This window comes from Vicugna pacos, chromosome 4 (genome assembly GCF_048564905.1).
Source record: "Vicugna pacos chromosome 4, VicPac4, whole genome shotgun sequence".
Classification (NCBI taxonomy): domain Eukaryota; kingdom Metazoa; phylum Chordata; class Mammalia; order Artiodactyla; family Camelidae; genus Vicugna; species Vicugna pacos.
The window spans coordinates 42,214,059-42,230,960 of record NC_132990.1 but is presented as its reverse complement, the minus strand read 5'-3'; the positions used below and the strand labels follow the sequence as shown (position 1 = coordinate 42,230,960).

The following is a 16,902-nucleotide window of genomic DNA, read 5'->3' as shown; positions in this document are numbered from 1 at the left end:
GTCAGACATCTCTTGACCAGGAACTTCCCTGGGCTACCAGCTGGATTGCTGATGGACTCTCCATTGTCAGCAGTATCACCTCCAGGAATCCTGGAACATTCTATTTCTACACTGAGTTTACTGAGTTTCAGGGTGGGAGGTGGGTTGAGTTAGCCAAAAAAAACTACTAGACTATGAAGACTAAGGATAAAGGGCTAGAGAAAGGGAGTGAAAATCAAAAACAAAGTCTCTCATTCAAAATAAGCTCGAGACCAGAATTCCAAAGCATATAGACAAAATGAATGCTAAGGAAGAAGACAAACACGATCAAGAATTAACATGAATTTACTTCAGATAATATTATTTCATAGAAAAGTTTGACAGAGTTTTTAAACTCAGCATGTTTGAGATGCTCAAAAAGTAAATGAAGACAAAACAGCCTCTCAAAAAATAGATTAGGAAATACAAACAGGAAGATATGAAGCAAAAATAGATGGATATGAAAAAGAAACAATTAGAAATCTTAAAAATAAGTCATTTAAATTAAGAAACTAAAATAGGTGAGCTGAACTTCATACTGAACACAGAGAACAAATTAGAGAAACAATACAGTGCTGAGGACTTAATATAGTATAAACCATAGAGAGTCAGAGAGAAAAATATAAAAGAGCAGGTAGGAGACAAATGAAAATCAAGATCATAGATCAAGAAGCTCTGAATTACATTGAATAAGGAATTCCATAAAAGGAGATTGAGGGTGGGTGAAGAAGCAACATTTGAAGATTTATTAGCTGCATTTTCTGATTTGCAAAAAGACATTAGAATTTCTTTTCTATTCATTCATTCATTTATTTGATAGACACTTAAGGAGAACTTACTATGTGTTACATTCTAGACTTAGAACAAAGGCTACAAAATGAATGTGGTACAATCCTTGCCTTGAGGGTCTCACAGTTATCAGGGGAGATGGGCATGTTTAATTAAAATGTGATATAAGGAGACTGATAAAACAGTATATTATAGAATAAAGAAGAAGGAAGAACATTTCTGGTAGGACTGAAAAAAGCTTCACAGAGAAGATGACACTCAAACTAGGCCTTTAAGTTGAGAGTTCCATAGAGTGTAATTCTCCAGGAAGAGGAAATGCATGGGCAGTAGACATGCAGGCATGAAAGAGCATGACCTATTTGGTGGCTGCTGGTGGTTCTGGGTCGTTCTAGGTTCTGGAGGACATGGAAGGAGGGCTGAGACCATAAGCTAAAAGGACTGACTTAGGAGAGAATTTAATCCCTTTTTAAAAATAGAAAGCATTTATTGAAAGTTTATCAAGGACAAAAAGTGAAAGCATGAATTGAAGAGCTGTACCATAAACGTGATGACTCAGGATCATAAAGATGAATGATGCGATGCCACTTAATATCCGAGGGATTTTTAAAAAAAGAGGTACAGAGGATTGAACCCAGAACCTCGTGCATGCTAAGTATGTGCTCTACCACTGAGCTATTTCCCTCCCCCTCTAAGGGATTTTTTTTTTAAATGAAATGTGACTGATGATAAAATTTATATAGAGAGGACTAGAAATAGTCAACACAGTTTTGAAAGGATAACAAGAATGTACCTTACTAGCTAGCAATATTAATCTAATATGTTTTAAGAAGAAAAACATTGTTGAAGGTATTTCTTAAATGTTGAGAAGAGTTCACCATGATTACCATTCTAAGTCAAGCTACGGAAAATAGTGAGCAGATTTGAATTTTAGAAATCTCGCTCTGGCATTACTACATAGAATGATCTGGGGGTGGGGTAGCAAGACCTGAGTTTGGGTGACATCAGAAGGTCAGCTTAAGAGATGCTGAGAGTGAAGAAGGAGGATAGTGAGAATGGAGAAGGAGAGCTGAGCTGAGAAACGTTGAGGAGAGAGAATCAACAGACCTTGAAGTTTACCTTTGTTGGAGGGTAGTTGCATCGGACAGGAGGCAAGGGGAATATAACTTCAAGGTATCAACCCAGGCAATTGGTTGGACAGTGGGTCCATTAACAGAAAGAGTGAATATCAGAGGAAACCCAGATTGTGTTTACTCTGAGAGATGTTGATTTTAAGAATCTCTGGGACAAATAGGTCTTTGGAAAATAAGAATGAAGCTTGGGGCAGTTTTAGGCCGACATTTTAAGTAGTTGAAATAATGAATATAAATTTTGCTTGGTGGATTCCAAGTTCAGCAGGTAGAGAAGGAAGACAGAAGAGATGGAAAACACTTGCTGTCGGGGGCAATGCCTGTATCTGGGCCCTGAAAGATGGGAGGATCTGCAGAGGCAGCAGTGCAGTGCAGGAGCAGCCCAGGTTAGATAGAGGATGCGGAAGCTGAGAGAGAACGGGGTGCTGATGCTGGAGCAGAACCTCCAAAGGTGATGAAAAGGAGGGGGGCTAAGCAGGAAAGAAAATTTTAATTTTTCCAATCACATGTGCAAAGTGATAGCTGGGCCCTCACCTTTGCATTTATCGCATGTCGGGTGGCATCTCTCACAGGTCTGTGTGCTTTGCTCCTCGTAATGATGCTCTGGGCAGGTGCGATGACACTGTCCCTTGGAGCGGAGCAGATAGAAGAAGGGATCGCAGGACAGGCAGTCTGTGGGCTGCGGGCCCCGGCACGCCTTGCAGCTCCTGCTGCACCTCTCACACCGCCCTGTGGAGTTTTCTGCGTAATATCTGGACCAAAGAGGGAAGCAAAGTTTCAGTACCCAGCTTTGCTCTGAAGTTGGGTGTGGTGGAAAAAGTCATGGTTAGTCAGATAAGGTTCATTTATAAGCTGGGTGCTTTTAGACTCTTTACTTATTAGACTCATTACTGGAGATATTAATAAATCTAACAAGCATCAGTTTTCTTATCTGTAAATTGGGCATTACAGTCCATTCCCTGCTTTTTGTAGAGATTAAGTTAGATGACAAGCACAAAAGGACCTAGCACGGATCACATGTAGTAGTGCCACAATGATTGCTCACTGTCCTTGCCTTCCATATACCCATGTCCTCTTCCACTTGAAAATACAGATGTTAAATCATATTGAATGGAATCAGGGAATGGAAGGTATTTTAAATGTACCTCAGAGTGGTTCTTCTCATTTTTCAATTAAAAAAAATCTTGAAATAGAGGATGACATGAGTGATGTTGACCTTTATATAATGATATATGACCTTTTGAAAAGACTTTGAGGCTAAATATAATAATAGTTATTACCATTTATTACGTTTCTACTGCATGCCTGGTAGGACACTAGGGACTTGAGAAACATTATTTCACCTCATTGAACCTAAAAATGAAACATTAGGGTATGGCAGTTAGGAGCTTGCCCTTTGGAACAAAAGTGCATGGAATCAAAGCCTAGCCATACCCCTTATAAGCTGTGTGACCTTGAACAAGTCATATAACATCTCTGTGTTTCAGGTCTGTAATACAGGGCTAATATTAGTAGCTAAAATTAAACAAGTTATATTACTGAAAACCTTGTTAGAATAGTGCCTGGCACATGATAAATACAGTTGACCCTTGAACAACTCGGGTCAGGGCATCGACCTTCTGCGTAGCTGACCCTTCGTATGATTTGATACTCCGTCCTTCATATCTGTGGTGCTGCATCCTCAGATTCGACCAGCTACAGATTGCATAGTACGTACTTAGTGAAAAATATCTGCATATAAATGGACCTGTGTCTGAACTGCACAGGTGAAGTGGAATTGCATTGTTCAAGACCACCATAATTAATGTATGTGAGTGATAATTGTGAGTTTTCTGATTAATCCTCACAGCAAACCTTATGATCTAGATATTATCCCTATTTTACATGCATAAAAACTGAGGCTCAGAGAATTTAGTCAACTTGCTTAAGGTCAAACAGCTCTTAAAGTGGGACAGTGCAATTTGAACGTATCTGTTAAATGCCACTATAACAAGCCATGCATTATTTGAAGGTAAGCATAACATTTTCAAATAAGATAGAGGAGAGAAAAGGAATCATTGCCAAAGATAAACTTCTAGGCATCACTGGACCCATCTTGAACTGTCTGGACGTTGGCACGCTGAATTTATCCTAGACACCAGAAGCTTCACCCTTGGTTTCCCTGGTGCAAAACGCTTGGGCCCGTTCGGTTTATTAAGGTTGATTTCAGGTCCACTAACTTGCTGACAGCCAAAACCACAGCTTGGTAATGCTGAGCCTGCCCCTACCCGGCTGCCAGTCACTGATCTGAGTGAGTACCGGTACCTCAGTGGCCCCGCTCACAGCACATCAAGCTTTGTTTCACCTTCTGCAGTGAAGGAGGAACCATGGCCACTGTGCATCAGTTATTAAAACTCTTGCAGGGAGGATATAACCCAGTGGTAGGGTGTGTACTTAGCATGCATGAGATCCTGGGTTCAATCCCTAGTACCTCCATTAAAAAAGAATGAATGAACTACCCCCAGCACCCCCCCAAACCAACAACTATAACAACAACGACAGAAACCTCTGAGGTGTTTGAGAGACCAGGTGATGAAAAGAGAGCAAAAGAATATCCATCCTGAACTGAAGAGTTGATAAAGATCATCTGCAACTCAAAAGAGAAAGCCACAGGGAAAAGTGAGAATCTAATTTTCCACAGACAGGATTGAAGTCAGAAGATCTGATTTTTTTGCATTGGCTCCGTTATGTATTAGTAGCTGTGTGACCTTGGGCAAGTCACTTAACCTCTCTGAGCCTCAGTTTCCTCATCTGTAAAATGGAGGGAATAATATCAATCTCATAGGATTATTGTGGAATCAAATCATAATATAAAGGCACCTTATGAGTGGAATACTTTGTAAACTCTAAAGCAGCATGAACATTCTTTCCTAAAGTTGTTACTATAGATTGTTATTAAGATGAAAAGCATCAGTAGGAACCATGCAGAAGATAAGCTTATCAATAGCCAAGTAGGTTTTAAAAATTATTAAAAAGAGTGATGCCAAAGGAAGACAATGGCAAGATGACTGTCCGATTGAATGACAGGTTTGAGGCCACTGCTTACCTTGATGGTGCCTTTGCATGAGGTGATTAGGAAGTCACTCGAGCCTCAGAGCCTGGAATAGGATCTCGTGCATAAGCATAAGTATAAACAATAACTGGGGCCTTAAAAACCTGCTCTGAGGTTGAACACCAAAATAATGACGCGCATGGGTCCGGGTGCAGAGGATTAGACATCAGCTTTTCCAAGGCAATGAGATTTAATGTATGAAGTTAATGCATGTGGGTCATTGGTTTTACACAAGGAACTATTGCGGTTAAGTATCTCCTCTTCTACCTCATTAATACTGCATCTATTCCCCATTAAAGGGATTGATGGCAACCTGTCCCTCTCCTCCCAACGGGGAGCTTCACACACCATGGAGCATTTGTTTTCTTAATCCCAGTCTGCAATCTGTTAAGGGTTTTTGTGTGTGTGTGTATGCATAAGAGTAATGACTTAATTTGAGGAGGATGGAGATTCTTTATATGGCATCTGGATCTTTTTATTAGAATAAAGGTGAAGGGCTGAGCCACGTAGCTCCCTCCTCTTTCTTGCCTGGCAGGGATCTTTCTTTATTGATCTACGTGGCTGGTGTTCTTTGAGGGCTGCAATGTGTGTGGCTTTGGCTGAGTGGTGTAGTAACCTGTGTGAAAAATAAGATGTGTTTTTCTTTCAGGAGCTTATAATTTTCTGGGAAAGAGATACATAAGAATAAGAAGCTCTTACAAAGTCTTTGTATCACTCATCTTAGACTTACCAGGTGCTCTTTATTAAGCATGTGTTGAATGAATGAGGTAAATCAGAGCACAGGGCAGCATATAGCACTAGAATGGGTGATACGAACAGTGATTGCTACAACGACTGAATATAATAACTGCAGATAAGAGATATCCTAGTTTGGGTGAAAGTACTTGGGGGAGAGTCCAAGCTTACAGCCCTTCAGTTTGGGTCTCAGTGCTTTAGATTATTTGTTGGGTGGGAAGAGTTAATAACAGGCCTGCCGTCAGTCTTTTTTCTCTTCTGGGGGTGCTTGGGGACAAAAAAAAAAAGGATGACCCTGTGTCAAATCCTCTTCCAAACATGCTGGTATCCAGGCCTTCTGAAAATACACTAGCAGGTTTTCCTAGCAGAAAAACGCACAATGGAGAGCTCTTATCTGTGAAATTCTTTTAGAAAGATACGTCTGTGTATCTAGATTGCTTATGGTAGCCAAACCTGTAATTTGTGGATTTTGAGGGGCATGACAGTTTGGAGGATTAGTAGGGTGTAAGGGGAGATATTTAACTGAAATTGTTTCCTTTATAAGATCAATGCTTCATGTACATTGCTTAGACCTCATGTATTAAATCTCGTCAGAACATATCCTCGTGCAGAAGAGAAAGAACCTACATTCATAGTGTTGGACTTCTCTAGGGGAAGAACGCTTCGCCTCTGCCTTGTAATTGCTTGTGTCCTTTGCATTAGTGATGTTTGACATATGGATCTGGCGTGACAGTCTGACTCTTTGTTTTCTCATTGGGTCACTCGGTCTCTCCTGTTTACTCTTCCATTACTGTGAGTTGGCTGAAATGCTATAGAAACCGTGAGATTTGGGTTGGATTCTCATCGTTAGTTCTTGCTAGCTGTGAGACTTCAGTCTGGTTATGTAAGTGTTCAGGACTTAGCTTCCTCATCTGTGAAATGGGTTTGCTAATAGTGATGTCTGGAGTGGTTATGGGGTTAAATGAGGGGAAAGTGTGTTGAGCACCTCACCCTTCCCTGCACTGGGGCAGGCACTCCTTTCCCAGTTGAAACCAGCCCGGCTGGCAGGAGAGGCACTGCATGCTGTGTCCACCTTCACAGGTCCTGCAGGAGCTGTGGCAGGGGGCACACCGGTGGCTGTCCTCATCGGCATAGTAGCTCTCGGGGCAGTCTTGCACGCAGGTCTTGTCTGCCAGGGGAGGAAAAGAGTCTGTCTTGGTACAAAGTATGACACATGTCTCCCAAACCTTGATTTGCTCCCATGGTGGGAGCAAAGGAATGAGACAGTGTTCCCGGGGGCCGATGGATATCCTAGGAGCTAAGATGAATGTCCAAGAAATAGAATCAACCATAAGTCCATTAGGGGTTGAAGAAAAACAGGTCAGAGTGGACTGGCTGTTTTGGGCAGGACAGAAACCATGTTCTGTCAACGTGAGCTAGAGGATGTACAAGGTCTCCCAGGGAGCACATTCGAGGCAGGGGCTAGGGTAGCAGGAGTCAAGGCTCCATTGAAGAAAATGGGGCAAAGGTATAGTTTAGAGGTAGAGTGTGTGCTTAGCATGCACCAGGTCCTGGGTTCAGTCTCTGGTACTGAAGGAGTACCCCCATTTAAAAAAAAAAAGAAGAAAATGGAAAATGCAGGGCCAATGTGATAACAAGTCCCCACAATTTCAAATGTTTCTAGCTGAAAATATAAGATTTGGCCCTGTTTTGCTGTGCTGTCCACACAGTGTGGCTCTTGAAATTTAAATTAATTAAAATGAAATAAAATTAAAACTTCAGTTTCTCAGTTGTGTGAGTACAGATATAGAATATTCCATCAGGACAGAAATACGGATATATGGATAGTGAGACACTATTTTGCCCGTGTATTTAAAAAATTAGATCGTAACCGTAAATCCTCTGCTCTAAACAGCAGGATGAGTGAAAGTCAAGTTGTACAGCCCCACACAACCCCAGGCCTTCTTCCACGCACCCCAGGGGAGTCACTGATTCCTGCCTTCTCAACTTCCTTAACAGCATTTAGGGGCGGAAGTTGGGGACGGGTTAATCATAAAGTTAAGACATGAGATTTGCTGGCTTCACAGTTTAACGTGCAGTCTCAGAGACAGCTTACTCCCCCGCTTCTGCTTAACCTCACAAAACAGAAGCCAGGCCCTCCTGCATTATTAATGTGAGCCACTGGTCAGCTCTGTGCTGGAAGCCGGTGTGTCCATAACTTCAGTCAGCATTAAGCGCGGATACTGGTGGGAAAACTAAATGGTATAGAGCTGCTGTAAAAAATGCTGTGGACCCACCCAAACTCTGTGCTGGGAGACTGTCTGAGCTGCTCGAGGGCAGGGGCCATGTCATTCATCTCTGGTTTTCCAGACCCCAGCACAGTACCAGGTCCCCAGGTTCTGTTCAGTGGCTATTCTGTTAGAGATGGATGTTGACAACGGTTGATTGTCCAGCTGATGTAGCTGTTAACTAGGGGGAAGCCTGAATCTCCCAAAGATGAAACACCTCTCTATTAGGTTCCTATTGCTATTGTAACAAGTGACCATAAATGTAGTGGCTCAGAACAGTACAAACGTATTATTTTATAATTCTGGAGGTCAGAAGTCTAACATGAGTCTACAGGGCTGTGTTCCTTTTAGAGTCTCTGGGGGAGGATCTGTTTCTTTGCCTTTTCTAGCTTCTAGAGGTCACCTGCCTGCCTTGGCTCATGGCTCCTCCTCTGATTTCAAAGCCAGAGCATCTTCTCTCTGTCCCTCAGTTCTGACATCACACCACCTTACACTACTAACTCTGGTTATCCTGCCTCCCTCTTATTAGGACCTGTGAGATAATCCCGGGTGGTCCTCCCCAAATCAAGTCCATTACTTTATAATCTGCAATTTTTTTTTGCCATGTAAGGTGACATATTCATAGGGTCTGGGGATTAGGATATGGACACTTCTAGGGAAATTATTATTCAGACTATCACAACCACCAGAGGAATTTATAACTAGGCTGACCCTGTGGGATGGTGGTGAGGGGCAGGGTGGGAGAACATGAGAAGACCAGGTCCTAGCACATCCTGTATCCAGCCCTTGGGGGACCATGGCTCTGTGTCATACACCAACCCCGAAGTCTTAGTTCTAGTCCAATCCGTATCCCTAGTTAAAGGGAAGACAACCTTGTAATGATAAGATGTCTTCCTGTCTGTATGAAGGCATGTGAGGTGAGCACTGGTAACACTCTAGGTTGGGGATAATTAGAAAAGAGGGTCCTGGGGGTTGGGGTGATAGAGGGGATCTGGAATGTTCTCCTGAAGCAGCCACTGTGGGGAAGAAGGTTCACCGAAATTTGTGCAAGAGGGGCTAAGATGGATGGAAAGGAAGACTGGTATCCTCAAGTGTTTTCTGTCGGGCGGCAGTCAGAACAGAATTGGGTGTATCTGTCCCTGTCTTAGTAGGGAATTGGTGCCCTTGCTCATGGTACCTCCACTGGAAGTGGAAAAAATTGCCATGCATTCCTACTTTGAGTGTCTTACTTCTCAGGTCTACTCTGCTGGGTTAGGGAGAGCATGTGTGAGGACCTCTCCAGGTTAAGCCGATTCCTGGTGTCCCTGGAAACCTGAGGGCGTTGCTTGACAGTAGTGGAACCTTCATACCTGATCTGTAGGAGCTGGACAACCTCAGATTGTGCCACGCTTTGTTCAATAAGATTCATCAATCACCGGATGCTAAATCACGGGGGAAATGTTCATGAGGAGCTGTAAACCTGCATGTTCATAAAGTGTCTCTCCCCAGACTGCTTATTAGTCACAAGGGAGAAGTAACTATGCAGTAGAGAAATTGGACAGCACCCTGAACAGAGCACCCAAATTAACGTCACCTGTGAGAGGCAGGGGACCACCATGTACCTCTGGAGGGACATGACGTCACCCATGAGGTATCCTGCCCGAGGGTGCATGATCTCCATGTAATCACGAGGAAGCTTCACGCAAACCCAATGGAGGGATACGGACTGTGTTCAGACGTCAATATCATTAAAGACAAAGTCTGGAGAAATGTTTCAGGATAAAGGAGGCTAAAGAGACGTGGAAACTAAATGCCATAACTGACCCCAGACAGGGCCCCGTTCCAAAGGGGAATTGACAAAATTATAATACAGTGTTTGTTAAAGGATTGTATCAATGTTGAGTTCACTAGACTTGGCGACTGTACTGTGGTTACCTAAGAGAGCATCCCTATTCCTCTGAAGTACATAAGGCAGATCTTGATTTATAGTGCTTCATAGATACTGCATTTTTTTTTTACAAATTGAAGGTCTTTGGGCACCTAGCATTGTCAGATGGTTAGCATTTTTACTTTTAGCAATAAAGCATTTTAAAGTTGATTGATTTTTTTTTTAGAGATAATGCTGTTGCACACTTTTTTTTTTTAGGAGGAAAAGTTAGCTTTACTTCATGGAACCAGAATAAACCACTGAGAAAGTCAAGAGGCAGTACCAAGACTAGAATTCAGGTCACTTAGTTTCCACACACTCCTGTAACAGAGCTCTCCCTAAACAGGTGGTTAAAATACCATCCCCCTAATTTGTGGACATAAGTGAACCTATCAGTTGTGTAAGTCAGTCTGATGCACGTCACTAACCTGGTGACTGACTATGCCATGAGGGCCACAGCCAGTGAATAAGGTTCGCGGTGACTCTTCAAGGACTCTAGCACACTAAGGCAGTAGCTGATACCCAAGTGTGACTCCAGCCTCGATAATGCTGTTGCACACTTAATAGGCCACAGTATAATGTAAACATAACTTTTATATGCACTGGGAAACCAAAAAATTCATGTGACTTGCTCTTGGTTTATTGTGATACTCACTTTCTTGTGATGGTCTGGAACCAAATATCATATGTCACATGCAGTATCTCTGAGATACGCCTGTACTAAAGTATTTGTGGGAGAGGGGCCATGATGTAGGTAACATATCCTTAGGTGGTTAAAAACAATACGTGGTGAATTATGTACACATATACATCGAGCATGAGAGAGTGAGAGCAAGCAGATGATAAGGGAAACAGGGTAAGAGGTGCCTGTGCGGGGCTCTTTGTAGTATTGTCCCTCCCTCTTGCATCTCTTCTGTAGGTGTGAACAATTTCCAAAGACAAAGTGAAAAATTTTTTAAATGCCAGTATCTACTGAGCATCAGGTGTTGTGCAAGGTAGCTTCCCAAATGGAGGGAGAGACCAAGCCCTCCTTAGAGGAAAAGGGACTCACTGAGAAGAAGGCTGTCCCGCAGGCAGGTGTGACACTGGTCCTCTGAGGGCCCCGTGCAGCGGAAGCACTTGGCGTGGCAGGACTTGCAGGCCAGGGCCTCCCCATCCCAATACTCGACGGCGGCACATTCGGTGTGAGGCACACAGCCCCCGTGGTTGTTCAGCCTGAGGCCTTCCCGGCAGGTGGTGCAGGTCCCTGGGGACGAGCAGGTCTGGCAGGACTTATGGCAGTCTGCGGGCGGGGTGGGGACAGCAGACTGAGAGTCAGAGAGGGCCCTGCGCCCCTCTAAGAAATCGGTTCCCCTGGCAAGTGTGCCTGTGTTCCTCAGTTCTCCAGAGGTTTCTAGGGCTTTGTGCCATGGGAGTTGAGGCCCTCAGGTGGAGCCTTCTTGTTGCAAAATGAGGGGAAAAAAATGGCTGGTTCACGTTCTCTGAAATCCCCAGAGAGCCCCTTCCTGCAACAGCTGCTTCAGAAATATCAGTAAGACTCACTCTAATTACTCAAACTCAACAAGATAATAATAAGCAGTTGTACAAAAGCATGTCCCACTCCAGGCTGTGGGCTTCTCACCACCATCACCCCTACTCTGTGGTCCTCCTCTGACTCCCAGAATGCCTTGCACTTACCGCTAACCTAACAGTTGTCGAGATGTATTGTTAAATACCTGTTGACAAAAAAGGCCTCTTTTGTATCATTTGTGAATGCAGTGCCTATGAGAGGGCATGGCATGTAAGAGGCACACAGTAAATATTTGTTAGACAAATAAAACAAGAACAGTTCACTCCTACCCTGGGAGTCTAGTCGTTGCTGTTCCCTCTGCCTGGAATTCTGTCTGCATGGTTTGTTCCCTCCCTTTCTCAGTGATCTCATCCAGGCCGCCTTCTCTCTAACTTCAGCCTCATCCCACCCAACTTCCTGTCCCCCTTTCCTGCCTTATTTTTCCTTTTGACTTAGCTTCTTTAGAGTCTGCCTTCCCCAATTGAATGTAAGTTCCGTGAGGGCTGGATTCTGTCTGTGTGGTCCCCGCCGTTCCCCAGGCCTGGAAGAGCACACAGCACATAGTAGGTCCCCAGGAAGCACTCTCTGAGTGGATACATGTGTGGTATTAGTACTGTGTTATCATCTCATTGTCTCTTGTAAGTCTTCACATGAGAATCCTTTTTGATCAGCCACTGTTGTCAGGAGGGTTAACATTATTCATTGCTAAGAAAAGTTATATCATCAAAGCTAAGGAATAATTCAGTTAAAAATAAGTAATATGTTAGAGCAGACTCAAAACATGCTTCCTTAAGCAGGAGGGGAAGAGATGGGATGACAGCTCTGGGGCTGGAACTGGGCAAACCCCAGAACCTGCGTTGTCTTGGCAGAAATCCCTAATCCCAACTCCCTGGGATGTGATACTCGACTGTGCACCTGGACGTCTTTACCTTTGCAATCTTTAGTCTCTTTCTCATAGTAAGTTCCTTCTGGACACTCATCCAAACACCGCCCGTCATAGAGAACCAAGGAGTCCTCGGCACAGAGGTCGCAGTCGTCTGCTGAGGGCCCACTGCACTCCAGGCAGTCTTCATGGCAGGGAACACACTGGCGTGCATCCGCGTAGAAGTGGCTGGGACAGGACTGATGGCACGTGTCCTTGTACAAGAAGGACTCAGGCATGCACTCTGGGCGAAGGGGAACCAACAAGTTACCCCAAGGGGGACAGGGGAAAGGACTTGATTCCTTCTGCAGTGGGCTAGCCACTTTGGCTCATTTGACCCAGTGTACATTTACCCCACCTCCACCCTCCCAAGACATGTCTTCTGTGTCTCTCAAGCCCTGGCATGAGAGAGGAGACCACACATGGTGGCCCAAATAGACAGTGCGGTTTCCACATCCTGAAATGATCTGCCCCTTGGAGGTGAAAAAATTGTAGTGCTGGCAGATAAGTCATGGGAGAGATGCAGGAGGTGTTGTTCCGAAAACCCAGAGGGCATTGGCAGGTTTTTAAATTTGTATTGAGCACCTCAGGCTCTGTTTACTACAGAAAGCAGTTTAGGAATTCATAGATTAGTGTTTCATCCACTGAGAGGGTCGACTAATGAAATATACATGGGTAGTCAGCATGAAGACTTCGTTGTGCGTTTACTTTATTTGTGCCTATTCTCTTATTTTGGAGGGAATTCCAGAAAACACTTCGGTTACATCCAGAGAATCCTTTGGATTGGCCAGAGCCAGTGAAATGAGTCTGTCTTATTCTGGAGAGGAAATTAGATAGCCTTTCTTAGGAGGCAATTCCAGAGAAAAAATTCCTAACCAGAGTACTGTTCTCAAAGTCTTACAGTTGCTGGAGCTTTTCTTTTGTATCTTTTATCACAGTTGAAATTCTCTGTGTTTTATTAAGATCAGTCTCTCCTCTGAGATTTTTTTGCTCAAAGAGGCAGAAACTTTGGGTTCTTGTCTGCATCTCTTGCACCTGGGATAGTGCTTGGCACACCCTCAGTGCCCAGTGTGGAAGAAATCATGTGGGAAAGGGGCTCTTGTCTGGCTTAATTCAGAGTCCACAATGGAAAGGCTGTATGTCACCCTCCGTTTCCTCGGTGACGCACATGGAGGTAAGTTTCAGTAAAGGTACAGAGACTGGTTCCCAGTTCTCCTTGGACACCCCACCCTCAGATAGTCGGCCCCCAGCTGGGGAGGCTCGGCAAAGCCATGCTCCCCACTGCGATGCTCCCAGGTACCTTTGCATGTTTTCTCATGGATGCAGTCCTGACACATCTCTGGGCAGCGCTTGCACATCCCCTCCACAGCCACGTGCCTCTTGGGGCAGGTCTCCCGGCATGCCCCCTGGTCCAGAACAAGGCCCCCTTCACACGAGTGGCAGTAGGTGGCATTTCCCTCGCATGTTCTGCAGGAGGAGCTGCAGCGTTGACAAGTGCCGTCTTCTGCATAGAAGCCCCTGGGGGGGAGAAGAGAGAGCCCCTGGAGAAGCTTTCCAACTAGGGCAGTGATTCATACCTGGCAGCCAAGAGTTAGGACTGAGAGCGGAGGGGCCGAGGCTGTTGTTGACCAAAGTGAATCCATCAGATACCCTGGGAAAGTACGCTGAAAAGCCAGTCTGGAAAAATAAATTGAAACCATGGCTATTATCCTTGTGAGTTCGGTGTGTTTGAAAACAGCTTTTAATTTGTGTATCATTTAGTCATCTTCTGATGTTCTATTTTATCTCCTAATTTTCATTTTTTTTCTTTTTTTGGTTAGAGCCATATGATAGAGAGAAAGCTTTTTATCCAATTTAATATGTTTTTAAATTTAAAAAAATTTTAAATGTAACTGTTAAGATTTTCTTAGAAGGCTCAAACGTTTAATCACCTATAACATTTTTGTATGTGGAAGGAAAGGAACGCCCTTGGAGTAATCATCTGAAACACGGGGACCACCTTTGCCCACTGGAGTGTGGACACCTCCCTTAGAGCCACCACAGCCACTGACTGGCCTTTGGGTGAAGACCACTGAGAAAATTGTTGTGGGATCCCCTTTAACCACTTTTGTTCCTCATGCAGTAGAAGCTCTCCTGAATTCTCACAATACTCAGCATTTCTCAGTCAGCCGCCGCCTCACCTCCCATGAAGTCTTTCTGTTAACTGCTCCTCACCTGTTTTATGTTGTAATAACCTTAACCTGGCTGCTCTTCTCCCCTCCATCACTGAGGCCGTACTTCACAACTGCTTAACGTGGATGGGCCACCTCCCGATTCCCAGTAGTGATCTACAGGGAATTCCTTGGGTAACACTGACTTCTCATGGTGAAATGATGGTTCACTGATGGCCTTATTTAGAAAGGTGACAATGGCAAGTACTGTGCTAGGTATGTTGTTATACTTCCTTTTTGGTGGTGTTGAGGCAGCCTCTTACCCTATGGCTCTGTCAGACCAGCAGGCTGAATTACATGCTCTTGCACTGGCTTGTATGTTAGCCAAGGACAAAACTGCCTGTATTTATACTGATAGTAGATGCTTTCAGAGCAGCTTATGGTTTTGGAATTTTGTGGAAGCATTGTAACTTCCTTACTATCAGGGGAAATAAAATCTAATATGACTTCTGTGTTCAGGAATTAGTGAATACCAACATTCATCTGTCACCATAGCGCTTAAGAGTCCAGGACTTCTAAACTTGACTTGCTGGAAGCTAAAGGAAGCCACCTTGCTGATATTTCTCCAAGGAATACTTCCATTAAAGGAACCAACAGCAACCAAATGATATTCTATGGTATTTTCTCAAATGATAATTTAGAAAAAATTGACCACGGAGGCCCAACATTTGGCCTCAGAAAAGGAGAAACAAGTTTAGAAATTGAACAATTGTTGGTTTGATTAAAAATACAAAGCTCCAGTTTGGACCACGTAACAAGCCAGTCCTGCTGGGGACTCTCAAATTCCCTCCACTCACCACTGTGCATGCATCAAACCTTCAGTCTATGACAGAATGAGAGCCTCCATGAATCAGTGTTGGTGAGGAAACGTTAACAAGGCCACACAAAATGTTTACCTCACGTGTCCAAAGTACAACCCAGGGAAGCCTGTTCATACTGATCACTGACAGTTTAAACTACCTAATGGACCATTCGAGGTCTGGTAAAAAGAGTTATATACAACTTCCTCTGTCTAGTGGGTGTAACTATGTTTTTAGTTATGGTCTGTGTATTTTCGCACTGGGCTGAAACCTTCCCTTGCTGGTAGGCTGCTGCCTTTTCTGTGGCTAAAATCCCTGTGGAAAAGATTATCCCTACTTGGAACTGCTCTTGAACTTCATTGTGATTGAAGAACCTGTTTTTACTGGCCAGGTGCTTCATCCAGCCTGCACCGTTTGACCAGTTTTACAGCACTTCCACTGTGCCCATCACCCTCCACCCTCTGGTTTAGTTGAATGCACTAATGGCATTATTAAGACTCAGCTGGCAAAATTTGTAGAGGTGCTCCAAATGCCTTGACCAAAAGCATTGACAGTGGTCCTTCTAAATCTCAGATCCACCCCTTTTGGAATTCATGAGCTCTCACCGTTTGAGATAGTCACAGGATAGATTACACTTGGCTCCTGCTTCTTTTGACCCTCAAGTGATAAAAGGAGAGATACTCCAATATCGCAAGGGCCTAATTGCTTCTATTAAAGATAACCATGCTTTGGTAGAGCAATATTTTCATAGACTAGCCCTGGGAGATGAAGCCCTTCATCATACCTTGCAGCCTGGAGATTTCATCTGTTGGAAAGGATACCTTCAGAAGAACTTTCTTTAACCTCATTGGAAAGGCCCCTGCTGGATACTGCTAACCAACCGCTGTGCTGCCACACTCCAGAGTACAGACTCTTGAATTCATGTGAGGAGCCTAAAAAAACCACCAAACCCTCCCTGGAGCTATGCATCATCTGACCTGAAAGTAAAGATTTCCCAGAATTGAAGCAGATGACATCTGATGAGATAGATTTCCCAAATTATCTGAATGAGGCCTGTTGGAAGTTGTTGCTAAACCTTTTATGACATTTTCAGATAAAACTCCAGTGTCTATGATCTATATAACATACAGACTTTAGATAAAAAGTGCTGGAGAGTTCTCTCTCCTACCCCTCTTTGTTACTCGAATGTGACTTTAATAGGTTTCCAGTCTGTACCCATGCCCTCTGACAGGAGACACTACACCTTCACTACAGGAAAGGCCCTTCTTGACATTGAAGGACAAAAAGCTACTGAAACGAGAAAACCTGACTCTTGACAAACAGTGCTTTCAGAGAAAGATCTTGATCAAAAGGGGAAAAGGTTAAAAAAAAAAAAAAGTAAGCAGAAACCTCAGTTAAATAGAGTTGGGAGACCAGAAGGGGAGCTCTCACACCCTGTGACAATAGCAAAACCCAATGGAAAGAAGAAAGACTCCTTTCTTTCCAGGC

The 16,902-nt window shown here is 43.8% G+C and overlaps 1 protein-coding gene and 1 non-coding gene across 2 annotated transcripts in view; both read right to left on the bottom strand.

The window, feature by feature from the left end:
• Positions 1-16,902, bottom strand: part of PCSK5 (proprotein convertase subtilisin/kexin type 5) — a 413,215-nt gene that overhangs the window by 14,130 nt on the left and 382,183 nt on the right. The window contains exons 30-34 of the mRNA XM_072959607.1: positions 13,705-13,922; positions 12,412-12,648; positions 10,985-11,215; positions 6,751-6,928; positions 2,469-2,686 (exon numbers count right to left, since the gene is read on the bottom strand). Of these exons, the coding sequence (XP_072815708.1) occupies positions 2,469-2,686; positions 6,751-6,928; positions 10,985-11,215; positions 12,412-12,648; positions 13,705-13,922 (1,082 nt within the window). The remainder of the gene's footprint in view (positions 1-2,468; positions 2,687-6,750; positions 6,929-10,984; positions 11,216-12,411; positions 12,649-13,704; positions 13,923-16,902) is intronic.
• LOC116280415 (small nucleolar RNA SNORA3/SNORA45 family) lies at positions 10,349-10,478 on the bottom strand. The gene has a single exon (XR_004189802.1). It is a non-coding gene; the product is annotated as a small nucleolar RNA SNORA3/SNORA45 family (small nucleolar RNA).